The 23,140-nt window shown below is 46.1% G+C and overlaps 1 protein-coding gene across 2 annotated transcripts in view; it reads left to right on the forward strand.

The window, feature by feature from the left end:
* The first annotated feature begins 1,405 nt into the window (after window positions 1-1,405).
* The window catches only part of FAM124A (family with sequence similarity 124 member A), a 99,995-nt gene continuing 78,260 nt past the window's right edge, over window positions 1,406-23,140 (forward strand). The window contains exons 1-2 of one of the 2 annotated variants that reach the window (XM_078433957.2): window positions 1,406-1,698; window positions 11,436-11,467. In XM_078433957.2, coding sequence (XP_078290083.2) covers window positions 1,634-1,698; window positions 11,436-11,467 — 97 coding nt within the window. In that variant the 5' untranslated portion in view covers window positions 1,406-1,633. The remainder of the gene's footprint in view (window positions 1,699-11,435; window positions 11,468-23,140) is intronic. The other variant, XM_078433961.2, reaches the window with a different exon arrangement.

Here is a 23,140-nt window from a genome sequence, read left to right on the forward strand (position 1 = left end):
TCAGTAAAGATAATTCAGTTAAGATTTGGCGTTGGCATGTTTACCTGTGCTCGTTTTCTTGATATGAGGTTGCACTTGTATTCTTTTATTAATTGGATTTCTCTTTTGTGTAATTTAATTAAGATACAAATTAAAAAGAGTGATATTTAGGTAGGTGAGGAAGGAAGAACAGAAGAGAGGGGAGAAGGAGGGAGGAAAGAAATTATATTCCTCTTCAAGATATAGCTTATCACTGTTTTGCAAGTTAGGATTGGAAATGTAGCTAGCTCATGCTTTCAATGTAACAATAGCTGCCGGTGAGTAGTACTTGACATTATCAGGATAGATGCTAAGTATTTTTACATGCGTGTTCTCATTAAACTCACAACAGGCTCTAAAATAGATATCAATAGCCCCATCTTTTAGATAAGTAAATTAAGGCTCAAAGAAGTTAAATAACTTGGCCTTAACACAGAAGAAAGTAAAAATGAGTGCCTTGGAGAGGGCTGTCAGAATGAAATCCGAATTGTTTTCATCCCGCCTCCCCTCGAGTTTCCTTTCAGCCTCACACTACCTACTAGGGAGAGGTGTGCCCCTCCAAGAGTGATCATTACCTCCCCCCAAAGCGCTGATGGGGGTCCTTTACAAACATCCATTATCATATCCTTACTGCAACAACCCCTGCAGGTACATCCAATGGTCTTTATTTTTAAAGGCATTTTTTAAAAATAGCAAAAGAATGCATGACACAGATTGTAAGTGTCGTGGGGTGGCGGGAAGCCACTCAGACCTGCGCTACGAAAGGCGATAATGAATTCAGTGTTGGCAATTCTCAGGAAACTATACGAAAACACCTAGGTGTTCCAATTGGTCCCAGTAGTGAACCAGATCCCTCCTTGCTTTCGCGGTGCGGTCGGGGTCGGGTTATTCCTCGGTGCTGCTCCCAGCTACGGGGCTCAGGCACCTTTGGGCAATCCCGGGGACGCAGAATTCTGGGGCTGTGGGCCCCAGCGGGAGGGGCGACTCCTACGCGCGCGCGCACACATACACACACACACACACTCACACACCACCCGCGGTCGCAAGCGCGCACCTACAAACATCTACCTCACCCAACCACCCACATCACACAACAAGGGGCACGCGACTTCACACGCCTCGCCCGCTCCTGCACTCAAACCACACACGGAAGCGCAAAACACGAGCTGGCACAGGCTCGCGCACACGCTCACACCCCGGGCACACACCCTCTCGCGCGCGCGCCCACCCCCTCGCTCGCCGGCACGCGCGCGCGCACACGCCCCGTGCACCCACCCTCTTGCGCGCGCACGTGCCCCCGCTCACCCGCACACACGCGGGCGCACCCCCGCGCGCACACGCACACGCTCACACGGCCGAGCGGCGAGGGGCGGGGCCGGGCGGGGAGCGGCAGCCAGTGCGCGGCCGGGCGCCGCCAGGAGAGGGCGCGGCGCGGGGCTGCGGAGCGCGGCTGGCGCCCGAGTTGTTTCCCGGAGCCCGGAGCCGCGAGACGCTCGCAGTGAGCCCAGCCAGCTCGGGCCGGGCTGGGCTAGGCGGGGCCGGGCGGGGCGGCCCACAGGGAGCTCGCCCCGGGTCACGCCGGCGCCCGCCAGCCGAGCGCGGCGGGGAGCGCGCCATGGACCCCAAAACGGGCGGTGGCGAGGAGGATGACTGCGTGGACTCGGGCGCCGAGACCGGAGGGTGAGCCGCGCCGGGCCGGGCCGTGGGCGGGGGACGCTCTCCGAGTTGCGCTGCGGCTGCTCCCTGCCCGGGACCTTCCCGGACCCCGCGGCAGAACCGGAGCCGCTGGGGCCGGACGGGGCCGCGCGGGCTGCCCCTCCTGCCGGACCCCCGGTGGAAGGCAGAGGGGCTGTGGCGGGCCGGCTTCCTCCTGGGCAGTCCCCGAGGGCAGCGCAGCGTGGTCCGTAGCTGCCCCGGGCAGGGCGGGCCCCACCCCCCGGGGGAGGAAAGTGCAAGGACTCAAGGTTCAGAGTAACTCCCCCCACCCCCCCGCACACCACCACATCCCGCCCCTCCTTGCCCCCCGTTATCGCGGAGATGATGTCGAGTACCCGGCAAATGCGGTGCCCCCCCCCCCCCCCCCCCCCGAGATCATCGTTAGGAGATGCGCTTGCACTTGTTTCCACCTTCTACGAGGACTTTATTCTTCTAGCCCCGCAGCTCTCTGGAGTCCGGGCTGGGGGCTGGGGACGGGAAGAGGATAGGACACCCGGCACCTAAATTCTTTCAGAATCCTGTAAGAGGGTGACATTTTTCATTCCCGGCTTTATTGTGCTTGCTGAGACCCGCTGCTCGACTCCTATTTCTCCGCTGAACTTCTCTCTGCGCACCTGTCCCAGCCTTGGGTACAGGTGGGGTGAAAATGGTGCTATGATCCAGCCCTGCTTAAAGAAACAGCTTCATCGGACTCAAACATGTAGCCCAGACCTTTATCTCTGGGGACTAATTAGCCTTCTCCCAACGACACGGTTTTCCTGAGTGGGACAAAAGACCGAGTATCTTTAAGGAGATGAATGTCATTGTAAATGCTTCCACCCAGCTCCTATCGCCAGAGGATTTCCCTGTGCAGAGTCAGCAAACGTCCAGGATGCGAATTCTGACCCAGGAGGAAAGGATGTCCTTTCCTCTCTGGAGTAACCCTGGGGGTGGGCTGGAGCTGCCCAGATTACAGAAAGCCTCATTCCTGGAAAGTTGAGGACATTTAGACTATAATCTCGGGGCTTGGCAGCCCTGTGAGGACAGGAAGAGAGTCCAGTCCCAGAATGGGCACAAGGGGTTAGGCTTCCTAGGCACTCACTCCTGCGGACCCAGCCCCTGCAGGCTCCACCCATTCCTAGCCCAAATCTGGGACCTTACACCCTACAGCAATGGGCTTTCCCTGTCATCCCAACTTGCAATCATTTATGGCTCACTGTGGAACCCAGTTACATTCTGGTGAAGTAACCTGATTCCAAACACTGCACTCGCTTGTTTTTTCCCCCCACACATAGTGTATAAGGCATTTATCAACTTTAATTGAAGATCCTTGGCTTTTTTTTTTTTTTCCCTTCTGCTCCTAGTTAGCTAGGCCATGAATAGAAGAAGAAAACAAAGCAAAACAAACTAGCTCGTTTTCAGCTGGGTTAAATAAGGCACTAACAGGTTCATCCATTTTCAGTTTACAAAGCTCACCTAAGACAGGTGTTTTCCCCAAAGATTCTGTCCCGGAGAAGTGGAGGGGAGGCCCTGACCCAGGAGTGACAACTCCCTGGGATCCCCTCGAACAACATGACAGCTGCCAGGGTTCCTGGGAGGGGCTTGCTGAACATACGGACACCAGAACTTCTGTTCACTGCTTCTGTCACTGAAGTGTGTAGTTGTAACAGAATAGAATTGTTTACTTATGGCCTTAGTAGCATCCTTAAGCTAAAGATCAAAGTAAAATGGCATGCACTGAAATAAAAGAGTTTTGATGTAGAGTTAGTAATCTTGCATTGGCCACATAGTCATATATTTCCTGAAATTTGGTTTGGTGATGAAAAAGCCGCTCGCAGTTTCCTAGCTTTTGCAGAGTTTGCCCCCTCTAGCCCTCTCTCGCTTTCCTAAAACTACCTGTCGAGACTATCTACCAAGCATGTAGAAAGCACTTAATACGTGTTTGCTGTCATGACTGTTTTTAAAATACAAACCTGATTCTCTCCCTCTCCCTTCCAAACTTTTAGCGGCTCTGGCATCTATAACAAAGAGCTTAGACTGGCCTATGAGTCCCCCTGGTGTTACGGGGTCCTCCTCTGTCTCTCTGGCCTTATTTTTCGGCAGGACCGCCCTCGTACTCAGCATCAAGCCACATGAGCAAGGTGTTTCTGATTCCTTGCCGGGCCACCCTTTTCGCCAGCTATGCCCTTCTCCACCTGGCATGCCTGTCCACCGGGTGAAACTCTACCTTCATTCCAGACTCAGCTCAAGTGACACATATGCTCGGGCAGGGATCGTTAATTTGAGGTCCATGAATTGTTTGAAATTTTATGCAAAATGATGTTCTTTGTGGCTTTTTGTGAGAAGAGACTGGTTTTTCATCAGATGCTCGAAGTAGCCTGTGATCCCCTCCAAAGGAAGTTGGGTAGCGTAGGAGAAGTTTCATTTTCAACATGTTGTGTCTGAGGTATTGGGAGACGTCTGAAAGGTGATGAGCCAGCCGTTGAGTGTATCTGTCTTAGGAGGTCAGCCTGATGACACTGCATCGGGGAACCGTCGGCCTAAAAATGGCAGTTGCAGTCCTGGGAGCAGATTTAAATCAACTAAAGGCAGTAAATAGCAAACCCTTACTAGCATTTACTCCATGCTGGGTACTGCGCTGAGCCTTTTATGTAATCCTTCAACAACGCTGTGAAGCAGGTACTATTTAAGACCAGCCTTGAGAAGCGGGTGAAGGAGGAGGAGCTAATAAAGGGGCCTAAGGGAAAGTAGGCATGGGGACGAAAAGGAGGAATGTGGTTTCCTAGAGGCCAAGGGGAAGAAGGGAAAGGCATCAGCTGTGCCACTGAGAAGTGCATTAAGATGCAGGAACGCGAGGTGCTCTTTTTCTCAAACGGAGGTAAGGAAGGATGGAGTAGAGGAGTGGTGGAGGCGGAAGCCACGTCCTCTCCTCCTGACTCCAGGAGGGAGCAGAACGTGCTTCAGAGGAGGTCGCTAGAGTGCTGTGTCCGAGACAGGGAGGGGTGAGGAGAGGCCGTAGCAGGAGGAGGGTAGAGGGGGTGCAGGAAGGATTCCTGAAACATAGGCAGTAATCGGTCTCCTATAAATACGTGTTTATAGAAAAGACTCTGTGAAAGGGAAAGAATAGAGATACAGAAAAACCGATGGTTTGTGACGTCCACTTTCTGAAAAGGTAGAGATATGTTGGACTTCAGACCCCTCGGTTAGATGGGCTTTGCATAGAAGGGGAGGCCCGTCTCTTCTTACAACCTGACGGGGAAGATGGCTTTCTGTTCCAGGCAGGTGCGACCCCCTCCCTCAGGAAAATGGAGGGTTTTTTTTAATAATTTTTTTTTAACGTTTATTTATTTTATTTTATTTTTTTTTTATTATTTTTTTAACGTTTTTTATTTATTTTTGGGACAGAGAGAGACAGAGCATGAACGGGGAAGGGGCAGAGAGAGAGGGAGACACAGAATCGGAAACAGGCTCCAGGCTCCGAGCCATCAGCCCAGAGCCTGACGCGGGGCTCGAACTCACGGACCGCGAGATCGTGACCTGGCTGAAGTCGGACGCTTAACCGACTGTGCCACCCAGGCGCCCCTAACGTTTATTTATTTTTGAGACAGGGAGAGACAGCATGAACGGGGGAGGGTCAGAGAGAGAGGGAGACACAGAATCTGCAACAGGCTCTGAGCTGTCAGCACAGAGCCTGATGTGGGGCTCGAACTCACGGACCGCGAGATCATGACCTGAGCCGAAGTCGGATGCTTAACCGACTGAGCCACCCAGGGGCCCCAGGAAAATGGAGGTTTGAAATAGTTTGGGCACCGCTGAGTGAGAACCCGCCTGGGATCACTGGGATCAGTGATTGTGACTGGATGAAGGTACCGCTCCACCTTGCTATTTACTTTCCTGAAGCGGTGGTCAGCTCCTTAGGGACAGGCAGTAAGGGAGACGGTGAGTGGTTGAGATCATCAAGGTTTGGGGGGAGAAGGCCTATTGCCAGGCCAGTGTGAACAAAACATAGGAGCAAGGGATTTGGAGGTATCGACGGAGCTATCAGTCCTTTTGGCAGCATGATCAAAGAGAAGGCTCTAAGAATTTTTGTGCGTCCCAACTGCCGGTGGGCACATTGTGCTGTTCACTCTGACATTGACAATCAGGGGTGCCTGCGTGGCTCAGTCAGTTAAGCTTCCAGCGTCGGTTCAGGTCATGATCCCACAGCTCATGAGTTCAGGCTTTGCATCGGGCTCTCTGATCCTCTGTCCCCTTCTCTCTCTCTCTCTCTCTCTCTCTCTCTCTCTCTCTCTCTGCCCCTCCCCGACTCACAGGCTCTGTCTCACTCACTCAAAAACAAATAAAAATATTTTTAAAAAGTGACAGTCAAAAGAGTCGGGTTACTGGGGTTCAACTCTGTGCCTTTAGTTTTCTCTGCTGTAAAACGGGGATGACGATAAAAGTACCCACCTGACAGGGTGCTTGTGAGAATTAGCCTCTACATTTAAAGCCCCTAGAACAGTGCCTGGTGTAAGTGAACCCTCAGTACGTTATTTCTCATCATGCTATTACTGCTGTTACGAACAACACTCCAAATGACAAACTTACAGTTGTATTTAATAAAAATGTGTATTTCCAGGTGCCCTCAAGATCATATGTTCTTTATACTCATCGCAGTGGATGCTCTGATGTTTTTCAATGCCCTAAGAAATTTGATCATCGTTCAGAACATCTGCGAGAGGATAGGATAAATGTTATGATTTTACAGAGGAGGAAATGGAGGTTCAGAGGGTGCACGACTAGTTAGTGGCCTAAAATGGAAGCCTGCGTCTCCAGCTTGCTTCCCACCTCGTGCCTCTCAAAGAGCCATCGATCTGCAATTAATTCTCGTTTCCTGCTCAGGCATTGTCTTTTGCTCGAAATGCTATCTCTGCTGTCTGACCCACCTAGTACAGGCCAAGATTAAAGGCAAACTAGTATTCTTCTGTGGCAATTGATGTCATTTTGAAGCTCTCCTTTTCCAAATGCACGTGAAAGCAAGCTTTGTGCTTCTGTGTACTTTTCGTTAGAAAAAAACTGGCAAGCCAGTTACTATCTTAAGAAACTATCTTAAGAAACAGAATCCCTTAACAGAGGGACAGGCAGTGTTGTTGTAAACCAAAATAAAAGACACAGAGTGAGACAAATGCTTTACAACGGGTGTTTCATTAGTGGTGTCTCCCAGATTTGGCTTCTGAGACACTCTTTCAAATATGACCGTTATCTGATAAATTATACTTTTAATACTGTATAAACGTTTGTGTACTTATTTTGAGAGAGAGGTGAGCGGGGGAGGGGCAGAGAGAGAGAGAGAGGATTCGAAGCAGGCTCTGCGCTGTCAGCACAGAGCCCGACACGGGGCTCAAACTCATGAGCCATGAGATCATGACCTAGGGTGAAGTTGGATGCTTAACCAACTGAGCCACCCAGGCGCCCTGGATTATTTTCATTCAGAAGGTTGATCTCGCACTAATGAACCTCCACTTCCATGTCACCTGTCACTGAGCTTCTGAAAACATAGGGTCATACCATACCCTTTGGGTGACCTCCACCTGGCATTTCAGTGGATTTAAGAGATAGCAAACAATTCACAGGTCTACTGTTGATAAAGCAGGTGAATGGGAAAGGTTAGGGGGAATACATTTGAAGATGGGACAGGTTTAGAGAACAGTAAAAGGTGAAATCTTGCAGGGAAGACAGGATCTATTAGGCACTCTATTATATTTGTGTTCAAGGTGGGGCTAGTTAGCTCTAAATTACCATGGCATCTAATTCAATGGACTGAGAGCTAACAGATGAGATCCATAATGCACTGAGCTGATGTTTTAGAGAAACCTCAAGATCAATATTACTAAAATGCCAAGATCAATTCTTCTGCCAAGATTTTCCTGGAAAAGAGAATTTAAGAAGGTATATGGCTGCTGACAGTGATAACCTGTCTTAAGTGCAGACCCTTTTATATATAATCCCTATATGTATAATTGTAAGTAAACTGCAGTGAAGGGACTGCATCTGACTTTCTGGTCATTATTGGCACAGGTACCAAATAAATGTAATGTTTGCAAATGTGTCTCCTATATGTGTCAGATGTGTGAGGATCTACAATCCTTGCATTATTCTACTTATCTGTGTCATGTGCCCATACATTTTCTTCCTAAAATTCATGGGTTCTCCTTTCATGCTTTATTCTCGTAGAGTTGAATGTCTTGTGCAAAACCAGGTGGATCAATTCTTAGGATGTGAGACCAAGAAACAGGATTCACTACTGTTCCCTCCTACCTTAAAAAAGCTCATTTGAGGTTGAGCGTCCGACTTCAGCTCAGGTCATGATCTTGTGGTCCGTGAGTTCCAGCCCCGCGTCGGGCTCTGTGCTGACAGCTCAGAGCCTAGAGCCTGGAGCCTGTTTCGGATTCTGTGTCTCCCTCTCTCTCTGCCCCTCCCCCGCTCATGCTCTGTCTCTCTCTGTCAAAAATAAGTAAACATTAAGAAAAAATTTTTTAAAAACTGGAGATTATCTGCCCCTCCAGAGAACTGTAGTCATTAGCTGAAACTTTTTGAACCTCTTTAAGCACAAAATTGTTTTAAGCTTTACAGTTTGTCTTTCACCAGCAATATAATAATTGCAGTAAATAATCTTTTGGAGTTATTTGGAATGTATTTTATGAGCTATAAAAGTGCCCATAGCTTGACTCAGTTCCTGTTTCCCCTCATGATAATTTTTGTAAGGAAAAGAAAGTAAATCTCAAGCTATATTTATGAGTATCTCATCTCTGTGTGCTTTCAGAAGTGAACAATCAGAAACAATCATATAGCAAACAACAGGCAAATGGTTGAATAAATTATAGTACATCACTTTACAATTATAATTACAGGAACTATAGCAACATGTCGTGACGGTATTTGGTGAAAAGAGCAGTTTAGAATTGTATCTCCATCATTATGGCAACTGTGTACAAATTACATAAACAGGATCAGCGGTTGGAGAGCACTGTGAGTCTTTAGGTGACTTTTCTTCCTGTTTGATTTCCGTTTTGATGGTGGACAGGGATGGAGGTTGGGGTGATGGATGAGACTGCAGAGCTGGACAGAGGCCATCATTCATGGAAAGAGGGGTTTATGTGGTACACTGTTGAGCTGGGGCTTCATCCAGAGAATGACAGGATCAGATTTGTGCTTCGCCAAAGACTGGCTGCTGTTTGGGGAAGGAACTGGAGCGAGACGAGAGTGACAGTCAGGAGACTGACCAGCTGTCAGGCCTGACCCAGGCGGTGCCTTTAGTCACAAGAACTACATACAGAGAGATGCACGGCCGGGACCTTTGTTACACAAGCACCTAGCCTAAAAATACTGCCGTTATACCTTAAGATTCTCGAAATAGATGTCGCATGTAAATTCCATTCTTCATTCACATCCATCTGCATGCATGCCCGTATGCATTTGTGAAACGCATCTGCCTCAGGAGTATTTGGAAAATCCTAGCTGAAAATACACATTTTTAATACATAGTCCAATCACACATTGCCATTGAATGTTTCATTTGAATTGTCATGAAATTTCTTTAAAGCCTGACCATCCTAAGATGATCATATTGGATTGGGATTGTTTGGTCGTTGCAAAATGCCTGTTGACCATTTGTTGCATTCATATACAATTACATTTCTTGTTTTGTTTTTTTTTTTAAGTTTATTTATTTTGATAGCAAGAGACAGGGAGGGAGGAAGAGAGAGAATCCCAAGCAGGCTCTGCTCTGTCAGTGCCAAGCCCGACATGGGGCTCAATCTCACAAACTGGGAGATCAGGACCGGAGCTGAAATCAAGAGTCAGGTGCTTAACTGACTGAGCCGTCCAGGCGGCCCTACAGTTAGATTTCTAAGTTTTGTCCTAAAGTTAATTTAGTCCCCCTGGTTCCAGAAAGAATTTAATGCCCCAACACTGGGGTTAATGATCCTGACCGTCCTCCCTTGCATTTTCCTTAGCCAGCGTGTCACCATGCCCCAGCCAATCCTTCCACCTTTCAGCTCCTGTCTTGCCATCACCCTGCCCTCGTACTTCAAGTCCCTATCATTGCTCACCTCCTGGTCTCCTCGCCAATAGTATCAGTTTAGTTTCCTAACCAGGAATGTAAAAACTTGGATTAGATGTAGGCGGATGCAGTTTGTAATACATAAAGGGATTTGCAAATGTTAGTAGTTGCTATTCTCTCCAGCTTTAAAATTCAGTGATTCTGTAACTGCTAAAGCATTTCATTTGAAAAGGGGAAACTACATGCTGTTTTCCTTCCATTTTGTTCCTCTACCAATAAATCAGTGCATCATTTGGCATGAGAGATGTAGGTTATTTCAACGGGTAAGAGGTGTGCTTTTTTGTGATGTTTTTTGAAGCTTTGTATATGCTTTGTTGATGTGATAACAAAGTCAGTAGAGTGAAAATTGGATAATTTAAGAAAGGCAACATGAGACTAAGTAAATAAAAGGAGGGTGTATGTAGAAAATTAAACATAATTAACTACTTTATTTGCATAACCATATCCCCTAACTACCACTTGCATAATAAATCCCTACGTGCTTGAGAGATTAATTTTCTACTGAGAATGACTTTGGGACACTGGGGGGAGAAAACCAAGAGCTTCTATACCATATACGTTGCCAGAGAGGGAAGGCTTCCCAGCCACACAAGTAGAGCAGAAACTTCATAGAGATTAAGCAGGCAGATCCTTGGCCAGATTCCCATTCTCACAGAGGCTGAGTGCCAGGAGCTGGTCTTTCAGCCTAGAAACTGATGGGTAATTTCACCCTGGCCCTTGCCCTGCCTTTTTCCCTTTCCCTATCACAGCCCACATCCTGTTACTCTAATATGCAGCAGGATTTCGTCTCAGCTGGAACTGAAATCAGTCAAGCATCATTGTGCCTTTGTGTTTCCTGAGGGCCAGCCACACCCTGATTGTGGAAGCCCTCACGAGCCAGGGTCCCTTCACACTGCTGCCGCCAGGTTCCATCATCGCTCTGCTGATGGCAGCCAAGAAACATTTCCCCGTGGTGTGGAGCTAACTTGAAGGGTGCTCATTTGCGGAGGTTTAACCTTCTGGAGAATCATGAACCCCCTTGAGAATGTGTTGAAAACTTTGAGCCTTCTCCCCAGAAAAATAAGCTTCCATTCAAAAATTTGCCAGTGAATTTAGATGGTTCAGGACCCAGCTGGTCTGCCATCTTGGAGATCCAGAGAGACCACATGAAGGAACCCCGCTTTCTGAAGTGCCTTTGGGGGTGCCTGAGTGGCTCAGTCGGTTGAGTGTCCAACTGCGGCTCCGGTCATGATCTCTCAGTTCATGGGTTCTAGCCCCATTTTGTGCTGTCTGCTCTCATCATGGAGCCCGCTTTGGATCCTCTGTTCCCACCCCATCTTTGCCCCTACCCCACTCGCACGCGTGCTCTCGCTCTCACTCACTCTCTCTTTCTGAAAAATAAACATTTAAAAAAATTTTTTAAAAATAAAATGCCTTTAAATTTTTGCCTTCACATTCAGACGTAATTTTATTTTACACAAAATCCCTCTGCACTACAATTTTTGATTTGTGGTATTTCCTCACATTTAAATGGCTACTTACCACACTGTAAGACTGTTTTTTAAAATTCTGGCATGAAGAAATCATTTGGATAAAGAAAAATAATGTCTAATCCTACTAACACCAAGGTTTTGTGTTTCAGGTCTGACTACAGCCACATGTCCTCCACCAGCAGTAAGTATGGTTTAAATGTCCTTCAGCACTGGCCTCTCAGCCCCACCTACCTGTGTAACCCATGCTTTAGCAGAAGAATCACCCAAGGTATCCTTGCCGAAGAGCATGATGCAGGATCCTCTGACTCTGAAAGTTGGGGCTTTTCCTGGAGAATTTAATTGTACCTTGATTTCAGAACTAACTAGCTCTAAGAACTAACTAGTTCTTAAATTCTCCAGGAAAAGCCCCAACTTTCAGAGTCAGAGGATCCCGTATCATGCTCTTTGGCAAGGATACCTTGGGTGATTCTTCTGTTAAGGCCACTACTTTCCCTTTGGAAACTGAGTCTAGAGGAAGTAGCCTAGGCTCCGTTAGGACGGATGCTTCTAAAACAGCCTCTCTGAATAATCTGAGGTTACTCATTCATTCAACAAACATTTATCAAAAACCTACAGCCCAAAGGCTAACAGCTCAGAGCATGCATGGGGTGGCCTCGGTTCATCTGTTGGGTCAATGTCCTCCCTTGTAGTTTTGTATCTGCAGACAGATGTCATAGGTGATTGTCCTATGTGGTTAAAAAAAGAAGTGATTGGGAATATGTTTATAAACACACTGTAAGCATAGAAAAATATGCCTGTATTAAACGCTAATTTACAAGTAAATCTACTCATGGGAAATTAGGCCTTATATCTAGGAACAATTTGCAGTGATTAGGATCACTACATAAATGACCAAAGCCATTCAGATTAATTAAACACCTATTTTAAAATAACAAAAAATTGTCTTACAATAAAAGCCCTGATTATTTGAATCAGTAAATACTGAATCGTTTTTCCTGTCTTACTTCCCTGTTAAGCCTCAATTCTAAATAGTACTCAAATGGAAGGCCACTTAATTGGATTATTCTATTTATTGATGTTCTTGCTTAGTTTTCCTTTGCAATAAGAGACTGTGCAGAAAGCTGTATTTCTGGAATTGTAATTTAGTGTCAAATTATATTTAGTTATTAGTATAACTGCGGCGAATAATCTGTGATCATTTCAGCCAACTGGAGACCCAACATTGCCCCTTAGTTATTAAGAACCATTAGTAATAATGAGAATAATGCTCCAGTGATTTGCATTCCCTCCCAGAAGCTTCTGGATTCCTACAAACCAGGGAAGCCTGTCTTGAACTCTCTCTCTCTACGCTGCCATTCTCATTCCACTCAGTTTTGCCCAGAAGCTACATTTCTTTAAGAATGATTTTTATGAAATACTTGCCTAAAGCCTTTGCTCAATTCGTAGCTCTCAAATCAGTCCTCTGGGTCACAACAAAGCACCTCTCTTGTCAGCGAAACCGGTAATTTGGTTTGGGACGCTTTCCTCTCCATTATTTTAATTGCGATCTCTGAGTTGGAATTTCTCTCAGTGCAACTGGGATCAATAGCCGTTTATTGCTCTTCCTTTTCTCTTTAAACGTTTGGTGATTCCTGCCTCAGTCCTCAGTGTTGGGACCTCTAGGTAAGTGAGGATGTGTATGCATTTCATATTTTAGTTAGGAAATGTATTTGGCTATAAATAATAGAGAAAAAATAAGGACTTAGGTAGGGGTTTGTTTTCCTCTAACATTAAAAAAAAAAAAAAAAAAAAACCTCAGAGGAGACAATGCAGGTCTGATAGGGAAGCTTCTTTTATCGTTTTGCTTGGCTTTTGGCTTCTGTCCTTAGGGTTGCCTCAGAGTTACAAGATGGCTGCCTCTACCACAGGCATCACATCCTTGTTCTGGGCAGGAAGAAGGGGTGAGTGGATACTGCTGGGTCCCTGGCTGTCTTTGCCTAGTGTTTGCCTGGCCTGTCTTTCCTCCCAGCCAGGAGCACAAACCCTGGCCACACCCAGATGTAGGAGAAGGCCCCTTTAGCAGTCAGTGAAAGGTAACAGAGTGGGCCCTTTCTGAAAAGAAAAAAAAATTAAGTCTGAAGCCTTAAATCTGTCCTTTAAAAACATAAGTTTGACAGTGCTCTAATAATAAAAAGTATTTTCCAGGTAGATGTTAAAAACCTCATTTCCCCATGAACGAGATAATCACATTCAGAGGACTGAGTAGAAAGATTTTACTGTCCATCCTGAAGGAGTCAGTTCTAGGGTCGCTCCTTGTCACAGCCCCACCTGTGCCAACACCCTCTATGTGACTGGCAGGACCCACAGAGCTGACTGGTCCCAGTTCCCACTTGTCGTCATGACCCTGCATCTCATCGTCATTCCCTTGCCCTTGGGCAGTCTCTCTGAATGACTCAGTTCTGATTTCTGGTTGGGATCTGAGCCTTGGTTCTAACCATTTACTGTTAGGAAATGGATTTTTCTGTCTTCTAGTGGTTCCTGTTCAACATTCACATGATGCTCTTTTATCCATTCATTCCTGAGTTCACAGGGCATAAGAACTTGCGTGGGTTGAGCTAGGGTTAGAGTCCGTTTGTCCACGGTCGGGTTTCATCATTGCTAGAATTGGCAGGAAAGCTTCCTCCGAGGGCACTGGTTGCTATTTAGGTATCCTCTTTTCCCTCAGAATGCAGGGGCTGTTTCCTCATGCTGCCTGCCCCTGATGGCAGAAGAAGAAAGGTCATCACCAAGACAAAGTAGTCAAGCAGTGGTGTGGCGTGGGACTTAGGTCTCCTACATCCTACTTCTGGAATGGAGTCAGGGAGGGCATGCGGCTCACTGGGCATTCTGTTTTCCCTTGACCTCAAGGATCTCAGAATCACATTTCCATTGAATGTGTTTGGTGTCACTTTCAGTTCTTGGGGAAGTAGCTGAGGAGGCTTCTTTAATGGATAGTTTTGTAAATGGGGTGAATGTCAATTTGGGTAAGTTTTTTTTTCTACTTGCAGTGGGTCCCTTTGCCTTTTTTAGATTGACAGAGCTGACAAGCTTTTCCTTCGTGCTTTCTACAAAACGAAATACACTGTTAACACTCAGATCTCAATAAATCACAATACTTCCTAGGAAGGATGAATTTGATTTATACTCCCAGAATTTTAGGTGGTTTTTCCTGAAAACTGGTTAGAAGATCATCAAGCCAGTATGTACAATTTGCATTCTTAAGTGATTTAAATAAAATTTATAAACAGGATAAAATAAAAACAATAATTATGCTGGGAGAAGAAAATCAACTGTGCCAGGTAATGCTAATGAAATTCCCATCATGTATGATTGAATATTTTCATTCAAATAAAGATTATAATCAGACTTGGAGAATTATTCTTAGAATACGTTGGGAGCTTAAAAATGGTATCTTTAGGACAATGTGACGTTTCTTGAGGATCTCTAGCCCCAGGATAATGCCAGGAGAAGGGGGTCAAAGAATTAACTAGTTCTCTTTATTGGAGACTGTTCTCCAACAGCCTCCTCTGTTTGCCCTCCTAATCTGTGCCTTAAAACTGCTCCTTCTCACAATTCAGGTATAGTCATTAACTCTTTACCGTATAAACTGCCAGTGGCAGCAGAAATGCCTCACAATTTTGTGCCACTTCATACTTTTCAAAATGCAAATGGTAGAAGATCCTTTGAAGTGATACCGAGGCCCTTGGCAATGCCCTGAGGAATTCCCCGTATCTGAAATTATGGAGAAAGGGTCATGGACAGCGTGTTCTGCTGATTTGAGCCTCAGACCGCATACCAAGGTATGCAGGGAAGGGACACATTGTGGGGTGGGCAGGAGTCACGGAATCTGTTCTTCAACCCACGCAGCCCTCAGATTCCTGCTCTCCTGTTGTTTCCCCAGCTTTCTTTTCCTAGCTCCCTGCTCTGTCCTTCCAGTGACTCAGGCAGCTTCCCTGTTTCCTGCCTGCATTCTCCCTGCTGGTCCAGAGCTCCCACAGGCTGTAAGTCCGGTGGAGTTCTGTCCTCTTAGCTTTCCTGGGTCCGCCATATCTGTGACCTGATGCCGCGGGCCTCTGGACACAATCTCTTCTTGAGGAAAAAGGGTCAAGTGATCCCAGGCATTTTTCAAATAGGAAAGTCAGGCGTCTTCAGTTCATCACAAGGCCTTGTGGCTGGTTTAGAGCTGCTACAGGGGCTTGTGGGTCTTGCCTTCCTGCTGTCTGCGAGGACATCTTATCCCTTCCTAAGGCTGCCTCGTCTCACAGGCACATCTTTCCACATAAATACCATCTTCTCCCTTTCATGTCTTCATAGTCTCATCATTTCCTTGAAGTTTTAAGGTATTAAAATACCCCACGTTTTAATTTTGTCTTCGGCCATATCTGTGCCTCCCCTCAGCACAGAGGGAAAGGTCAGCCTCATTGCGATTTAATTAGTAAAAGTAAGGAGCCTTGAAGGCAATACACTGAAAGGACATGGGGTGCTCTGTGGAACTTGTTGCTGGTGGGGAAGGTTGAAATAAAAATGATCCGTGGCTCTGTATCCAAGAGCTAACTTCAGACTTGGGATAATGAAATTCATTGTTTTCTTTCTGGGTTTGTTAGACAAGTTATTGACAGATGGATGTTTTAAAGAAGCCAGTTGTGCAAATCAGGACGGTCAGTATCTTAGAGAAGGTGATGGTAGCCAATTTAACTTTGATCCATGGGTAAATTTCATAGTTTTCATTTTTTTCTTCTGTGTACAATACTTTCTCCATTATGATTTTCAGAATAAATGCTTGCTCCTGTAGGCTCTTATTTCCTAAGATCCGGGAAAAACCCAGATCTATTCATTAATCCTTATGAAGAACAATTTTAGCCATTGCCTGTGCATAATTTTGTGACCAGCATGAAGTTGGCAATGTACACAGTTTTTCAAAGAGACTAAAACATCCACCTGTCCATCCCCAGCTAAACACTCCTATTGCAGTGAAACCATCAGAAGAAAAGTCACGAATTTTCTCTAGATCAGAATGTGGCCTTGTCGGCAAAGTTGGTTATGGATAGTAATGTGGTCTGTGGGGCTAATCTGACAAGTGTCTTAAGTAGCTTCATTCAAGACTGTCACGACTGTTATCCATTTCCCACATCTTCAGTGTCCTAGGGGCTCATTAGTGATACTAATGATGTTTGATATACTGTCATAAAGCCAACAGGTGACATAAAACAAAGCATGGGAGAAACACTCTACTTATTTCCAAGTAGAGGAAAGTCAGGGTTTTGAACTCCTACTTGGTCATTCCATTGAGCCGGGAGCTCTTAATTTTGCAGCATCCAGAAGTGAACCCTAAATAAGAACGATTTCCATCTTCAGTGTGCATTAAAAGCACGCTCGCGTCCAGGACTGCTCTCGAAGGAGATTCAGGGTGACCTGCCACATAGCTGGAATGAATCTGCAACCCTAGGCAAGGTCTCCGTGAGTGGCCTTGTGTTGGACGCTGGTGGCCCTGATAACACAGCCCTCCTAGACATGTGGCCATGGCTGCAGAGACCAATCGGAAATCATGAAGATGTTTTGCATGTGGACAGATAGTCTGCTTGCTTTGTCCATTCTGTCCTCCTTTGTGGCTCTGCCTTCCACGGTGACTGTAGGATTAAAGCTTGGACTCAGAAGTCTCTCTTGTATCCCCTGGCAATGGGCACCGGGTACACTTACAGCCATTGCTCCTGTCACTACGTGAGAAAGAGCCCTTAAGGCTTCTTCCCTCCTCCTGGGAATGCTCTGGCCTCCTTCCAGCTTGCCCTGACTTTTAGAGAGAGGGCCCTGCTGTTGGTGGCTCTTCTCATGCTTCCAAGCGTCGAGGCTTTCTGTGACAAGCATGGCTCCTGGTTTGAGACGCTCATGTTCCTGGACCTTCCTCTTAGATCTGGAGCCACTTAGCTTGCAGGAAACTCTAACGAAAAGGCCACTTGCGTCATTTTTGGCAAGTCTGGGTCTTGAAGCCACTCAGGTGGAGGCTTAGCCGCAGCCTGAGAGCCACAGAATGCCAGCTGGCGCGGGTTGGGGTCCACTCGCTCAGCATTTTGTCAGCTGCCCAGAGAAGGTATTCTTGGTCTGGCAGAGCACATAAATCTCCAAACTGGAAAACTTGCTACTCAGAGTATGGTCCACAGACCACTGCTTCAACATCGCCCCGGAGACTATTAGAAATGCAGAATTCCAGGCCCCGCTCCAGACCCCCTGAGCCATGTGAGTTGTTTGTACTGAAGTCTTAAGGGGCACTAATCTAGCTCATCTCCCCAGTGAGCAAGGTAGGTATGGTCTATCCAGATTTCTTTCAGATTCTGATTTTTAATGGCATAATCTGTATACTCTTGGACTTGTATAATATCTACATGAGAAAAAAAATTCACTTGACAAATGTTTAAATTATAGATTATTGATCATTTAAAAGAAGAAAACTGTGTTCCTCTCCTGAGTAGTTCATTTTAAAACATAGAATTTTGTCCTTATCTCCTGAGTAGTTTGTTTTACAACATAGAGTTTGTCCTTATCAGGCAAGCTAGAGATGTGTGTTTGGGGTTTTTTTGTTTGTTTTGTTTTGTTTTTGTTTTGTTTTGTTTGTTCGTTTTTTTGAGAAGCAGGCGCCAGCCTTATCTGTAAGATCACAGACTAGCGAATGAAGCCTGAGATGAACGAGGGTACTGGAGCTGAAAACCAGTGCACTTAGACGTTATTGGACAGTGTGGGTTCTGTACGGCCAAAGTCCTCTGCATGGGAATCCGGAAGGCTGGGAAACACTGGTATTTGGCAGTTGGTAAGAAAAAAGCGACAAGCAAAGGTACACATTAGGAAATCAAGCGGCGAAGACCATCTACCACCTAAACAACTCCTTTGATGCTCTGTTACGCTGGCATCCGCTTCCCCCCAAATAGGGTGCAGTCCAATGGGTCCAAAGATAAGTTCTGATTGTGTGACTTCAGCTCCTAGAGGTGGTGTCAGTTTCTGTCCAGGATAGGAAGGAAAAATGGGGGCTGACTTCTCACAACCACGTTCTCCTTTAGAAGCTGAAGTAACCCTTCAGGGACAGCTGGTCTACCGGGGTCGTCCGGACTACCCACCCCAAGGAGGGAGGGAACACAGTCAGCAGTGAGTAGTTTCCATCCCACCTTCCTGACATGCTTGGCGCTTTCTCAATTTTAAGTAATTATCATTACTCATATAATACATCGTCATTGTAGACAATTCAGAAAATACATATTAGCAAAAAGAAGAAAACTCAGATTGCTACCATCTAGAAATAACCAACAGTCGTAATTTGCCTTTATGGATTTTTTTCTGAGCATCTATATTGCTAGAGTTATATATTATTAGCAAAAATAGTATAGTTTTATAGTCTAATTTTCTCAATAAGTATATGTGAACTTCTTTGTTGTCAGTAAACTTCTACAATAGTTTGTGCAGTATTCCATTGTATTTCTTTACATTCACCAGTGCCCAGTTGTTGGCTTTTTTATTATTATAAACAGCATTGCCAGGAGTATTTTTATACTAAATCCTTGTGTGTATCCTTCATTATTTCCTTAGGATAAATTCCTACAAGTGAAATTGCTATAAGCATGTAAAGCTTTTGATGCTTACTGTCAGCTCATTCTCCAGGGGTACCATTTCACTCGCCCCCCCCCTGGCATGGATGAGGGTGCCAGGGCCTCATAAAAACTGTGATTTTTGTGAATGAAAAACAATATTGACGGATACACACACGATAACAATGGTCAAAAGTGCTCTGAAGAGACGGTGATAAATGGGGAGACTCTTGGGTTTTGGAGACCTGCAACCTGAAGTCTTTTCTGTGTTTCTCCTGAAAAGTACAGTATTGATTACACTCCCACTGTGACATAGCAGCAGGAACAGCCAGCAAATCCATCAGTACTCTGCACAGGCGTTATGACAAGTTGGAAGTGTTTGGGGACTATTGTGCAAAAAGCCAGGTCGTACCAAGCTTACGATATTCAGAATTGGTTAGGAAGGCAAAGAGGATCCTGCCCGTCTTCCTTCGTTTCTTCTTTGTAAACTTTCTCTCCTTCCTCCACGTCGATCAAACGTCTATTTTGTACGACCCGCTAGTTACGGGAGGGAAGGAATATTCCATCTGCTCTCCCTCCCCCTCTTGTTTTTATCTCACCTGGCATCTCCTGCCACTATTGTTAGCACAGAAAGGCAGTGCAGCCTGTGACTGGAAGGCCTCTCTGTCCTTTGTAACAAGAGCAGTTGTGAGAAGTCCTTCATTTGTCTGTTGCAGAGAGAGCTGGGCTTCCTCTGTGATTCGTCTTTATTTCACAGCCTCAGGCTTGAGCACAGCGAGGCTAAAATGTGTGTAGGTCACGGATAACCTGGACTCAAGCTTGGACGCATCTTTCTATGAGGTGGCATGCTTCAGGAGTCACATTCTCGCATTTTCTACTCTCTGTTGAGAACTCTATTTGAACCTCCTGTTACAGTGACTATGAATTTTTACAGTCACATGCTCAGGCATAAGACTAGAACCACTGTACTTACACTGAAGCTGAACTTCACTCTGAGCTGCCCTCACGCCTAGCAGCTGAAGGCACGGTGCTCTCTGCTGTGGGACCTCCACCCCTGCAGGCCTCGGCCCAGAAGTTTCGGTACATGATCCTTTCTCGGAAACCCTCTGCCATCCAGACGTCGGTCAGGTCCCTTCCAGTCTTCTTCCTTCCACCGGAAGCCCAAACCTGACAATCTCTGAGCTGAAAAGGCCACTCTGGCAACATGGCACGGGTGATGCAGGGGGAAAACCCTCTCTGCTCTAGGTTTTTAGCTTTTCTTAGCTCAGAAAGCCTCTTCTGTCTCCAGAGCCCCAGCCCTTGCAATAGAGAGCCTTTGCCCTTCAAGACTGTTTTCTCTGCTGTGATCTGGAAACTATGAGTTCAGGAACTTGACTCATGGGCCTATCTGCCCCCACCCACCCTCCTGGAAGCCATGAACAGCCCCGAATGTGCAGGTGGAGGGCCACAAGGCAAGAAGAAAATTGTGGTAAATGGGAACTTTGGTTATTCTCTCCAAAATTCATCTGCTGTGTCGGTTAGAACACATCTCCCACTTTGTTTTCCTTCTCTTTGTCATGTGTGAATACCTTGCTTCCTGAGGTTGTGAGCTCCAGAAGGGACATGTGTCCTCCTGCTGTGCAGTCGTTGGGGCTGTTTACAGGAGAGCTGAAGCAGAGCCCCTAACTGGGAGTCTGAGAGATGTCTGCTCCTTTCTAGACCTGCCATTAAGTGGCCGGTCAACTTGGGCAAGTCGCTGGACCTCATCTGTGACATGAGGAGGCTAGACTAAATGCCTCCTCCATCTTTAATTTTCTAGTCATGTCCAGTAGGCTCGTTCTTCAGGGGGTTGGAAGGTACATATTTTCTAAGGAAATGGAAACAAGGACCAGGAACATGTCAGTATCATGTTGAGATTGGTCAAGCAGTGGAACATTTGATCAAATTTTAAACCAGAAAAAAAAAAAAAAAAAAAAAGTCCGCAGGCTCCCTTCCCTGCATTGCTAGTTTGATCCTGAGCAAAGCCAGCACCAGATCTCATCACTGGTCTTCCTCCTGTGGCGGTCAGGATATATTTTATGAGCACCTACGTAGTGCTTTTTCCTAAAACGGTTGTAATAGCTAAACGTTTGATTTTTCAACATCCTGCCAGAATAAATCCCTTTGTAAAATAAGTCTTAATTGCTATAATTGTGAGGACTTCTCCCACCAGCTCCAGTTATTAGAGGTCTGGGGTTGGTTGATGAACAAATCATTGGGGTAGGTTTTGGTCACCGTCCTCCTCTTCTGTCTGTTCCGTTGTGATAGATGTAACTTACCTCTCAAAACACAATGAATATCCTAACCCCGTTGTTTGCAAGCCCTGCTGCCTCATCTCCCAGTCTGTAGAATTTTCTTGAGCTCCTGGCTCTCAGGATGACTTTGCTACTGCTGAAAATGACAAGGTATATATGAAGCCGTTGAAAACGAGTGCACATTCCTGAGTAGAAGAAAGGATTCTGTGTCAAATACTAGCATCGCTTCTGTCATGTCGAGCCCTTTACCTTTTATACTCCGAGGGTCTTTGTCCAGTATTAAGCATCAGACTTTGGTGGGCAACAGACCTGTGTTACCTTCTCATAAACTTTCAAAATCACTACAGTCGTAAGGACTTAGATAACAACTCTGCCATCAAGAGATGGCCCTCGTTCCTACCGCTTTTCTACCTTCTCACACTAATGACCTAGCAACCTCCTAGTCCCCTTTCAGAATTTATGCCAGGCTGTGTTGGAATTTAAAGGGTCTTTGTCGTTGCTCTCTGGTGAGTGGCTGGCCTTTGCTTCCCCCTCTTCTTCCTATCTGGAGGTTTATTTCAGAATGAAACTTAGAAGTACGTACAAAATAAAATGCATATTTCCTTTTCAAGGGGAAAAAATATGCAGGGTGTCTAAAGACCCTGTCTTACTTTCTCTATTATGTCGTCCTTAACAGTGTCCTTAATAGGGTCTCAATAGTGTAGCAGGACACTGGCACGCCAGTGCCACACTTCCAGATCCCTGACATCGTTCCTGCAGCAGATGGTGAGAATAGAGAAGGCAGGCAGCTATCGTTACGGCTGTAAAAGGCCTAAGGATCAGAAAGATTCCACATTGTTTTCCTCTGCCAAATGAAAATATAGGTTTTGGCTTAACCACCTCAGCCTATATTCCATTTTTCAATTACAAGAAAGTACTGTGAACTCAGGCTGAGAGAGGAGAACTTTTTTTTTTTTTTTAATCTTTCTTTATTTTTGAGAGAGAGAGAGAGAGCACAAGCAGGGGAGGAACAGAGAGAAAGGGAGACCCAGAATCTGAAGCACACTCCAGGCTCTGAGCTGTCAGCACAGAACCCCATGTGGGACTTGAACTCACGAACCGTGATATCATGTCCTGAGCCGAAGTCGGAGGCTCAACCAACTGAGCCATCCAGGTGCCCCGAGGAGAATTTTTTTTTTTTTTTTAATGTTTGTTTATCTTTGAGCCAGTGAGCGAGAAAATGTGGGCAAGGGGCAGAGAGAGGGAGAGACAGAGGACCCCAAGTGGTTTCTGCGCTGACCACAGAAAGCTTGACGTGGGGTTTGAACTCATGAACCGTGGGATCATGACCTGAGCCAAAGTCGGACGCTCAACCGACTGAGCCACCCAGGTGCCCCGAGAGGAGCACGATTTTATCTGCATTATTCGGATCCCCAATGTTAAAAAACCTTGCGTGTCACCTTGTTGCCACCAGATTCTCGCTATTCCCACCCTGCCTCTAATTTTGGCTTCGGCTGGGGCTGGCACTGGCACTGGGGTCAGCCTTGCCACTTTCACAGCCCAGCATTGGAGGTCAACCAAAAGCCTTGTCAAAATCCTAAAACTACTAAGGATTGAGAAAGCCTGAGATTTTATCTTAGCTATTGGCAGGGGCAAAGGGAATTGCTTCAGTTTGTTCATTAGTTCAGAGGTTTGAGGAACTAGCTTTAAAGGAAAACTGTTAAAAAAGAAAAAAAAAAAAAAAAAACGATGAAGGCAGGTTATTCATTACATTCGGGATGAATAGACTCTCTGGAGAAGGAATTTGGAAGCCCCTTTCTGAGAGCCTTCACTTCAGGCAGGCATTCCCGGGAAGACCAGGCAGCTTAGTGGGGGGAGGCTGGCTCTTTTGTGGCACTTGACAATGGAGTCGGTTTTGTGTTCGTCACCCTGGAGCCTCTTTTCCTCCCGCTTCCTGACCTAATTTTTCTTCCCAGCGTCCGCCTGCGCCCGGCCTGCCTTTGTTGCACACCCGAT

This window comes from Panthera onca, chromosome A1 (assembly GCF_046562875.1).
Source record: "Panthera onca isolate mPanOnc1 chromosome A1, mPanOnc1 haplotype 2, whole genome shotgun sequence".
Classification (NCBI taxonomy): domain Eukaryota; kingdom Metazoa; phylum Chordata; class Mammalia; order Carnivora; family Felidae; genus Panthera; species Panthera onca.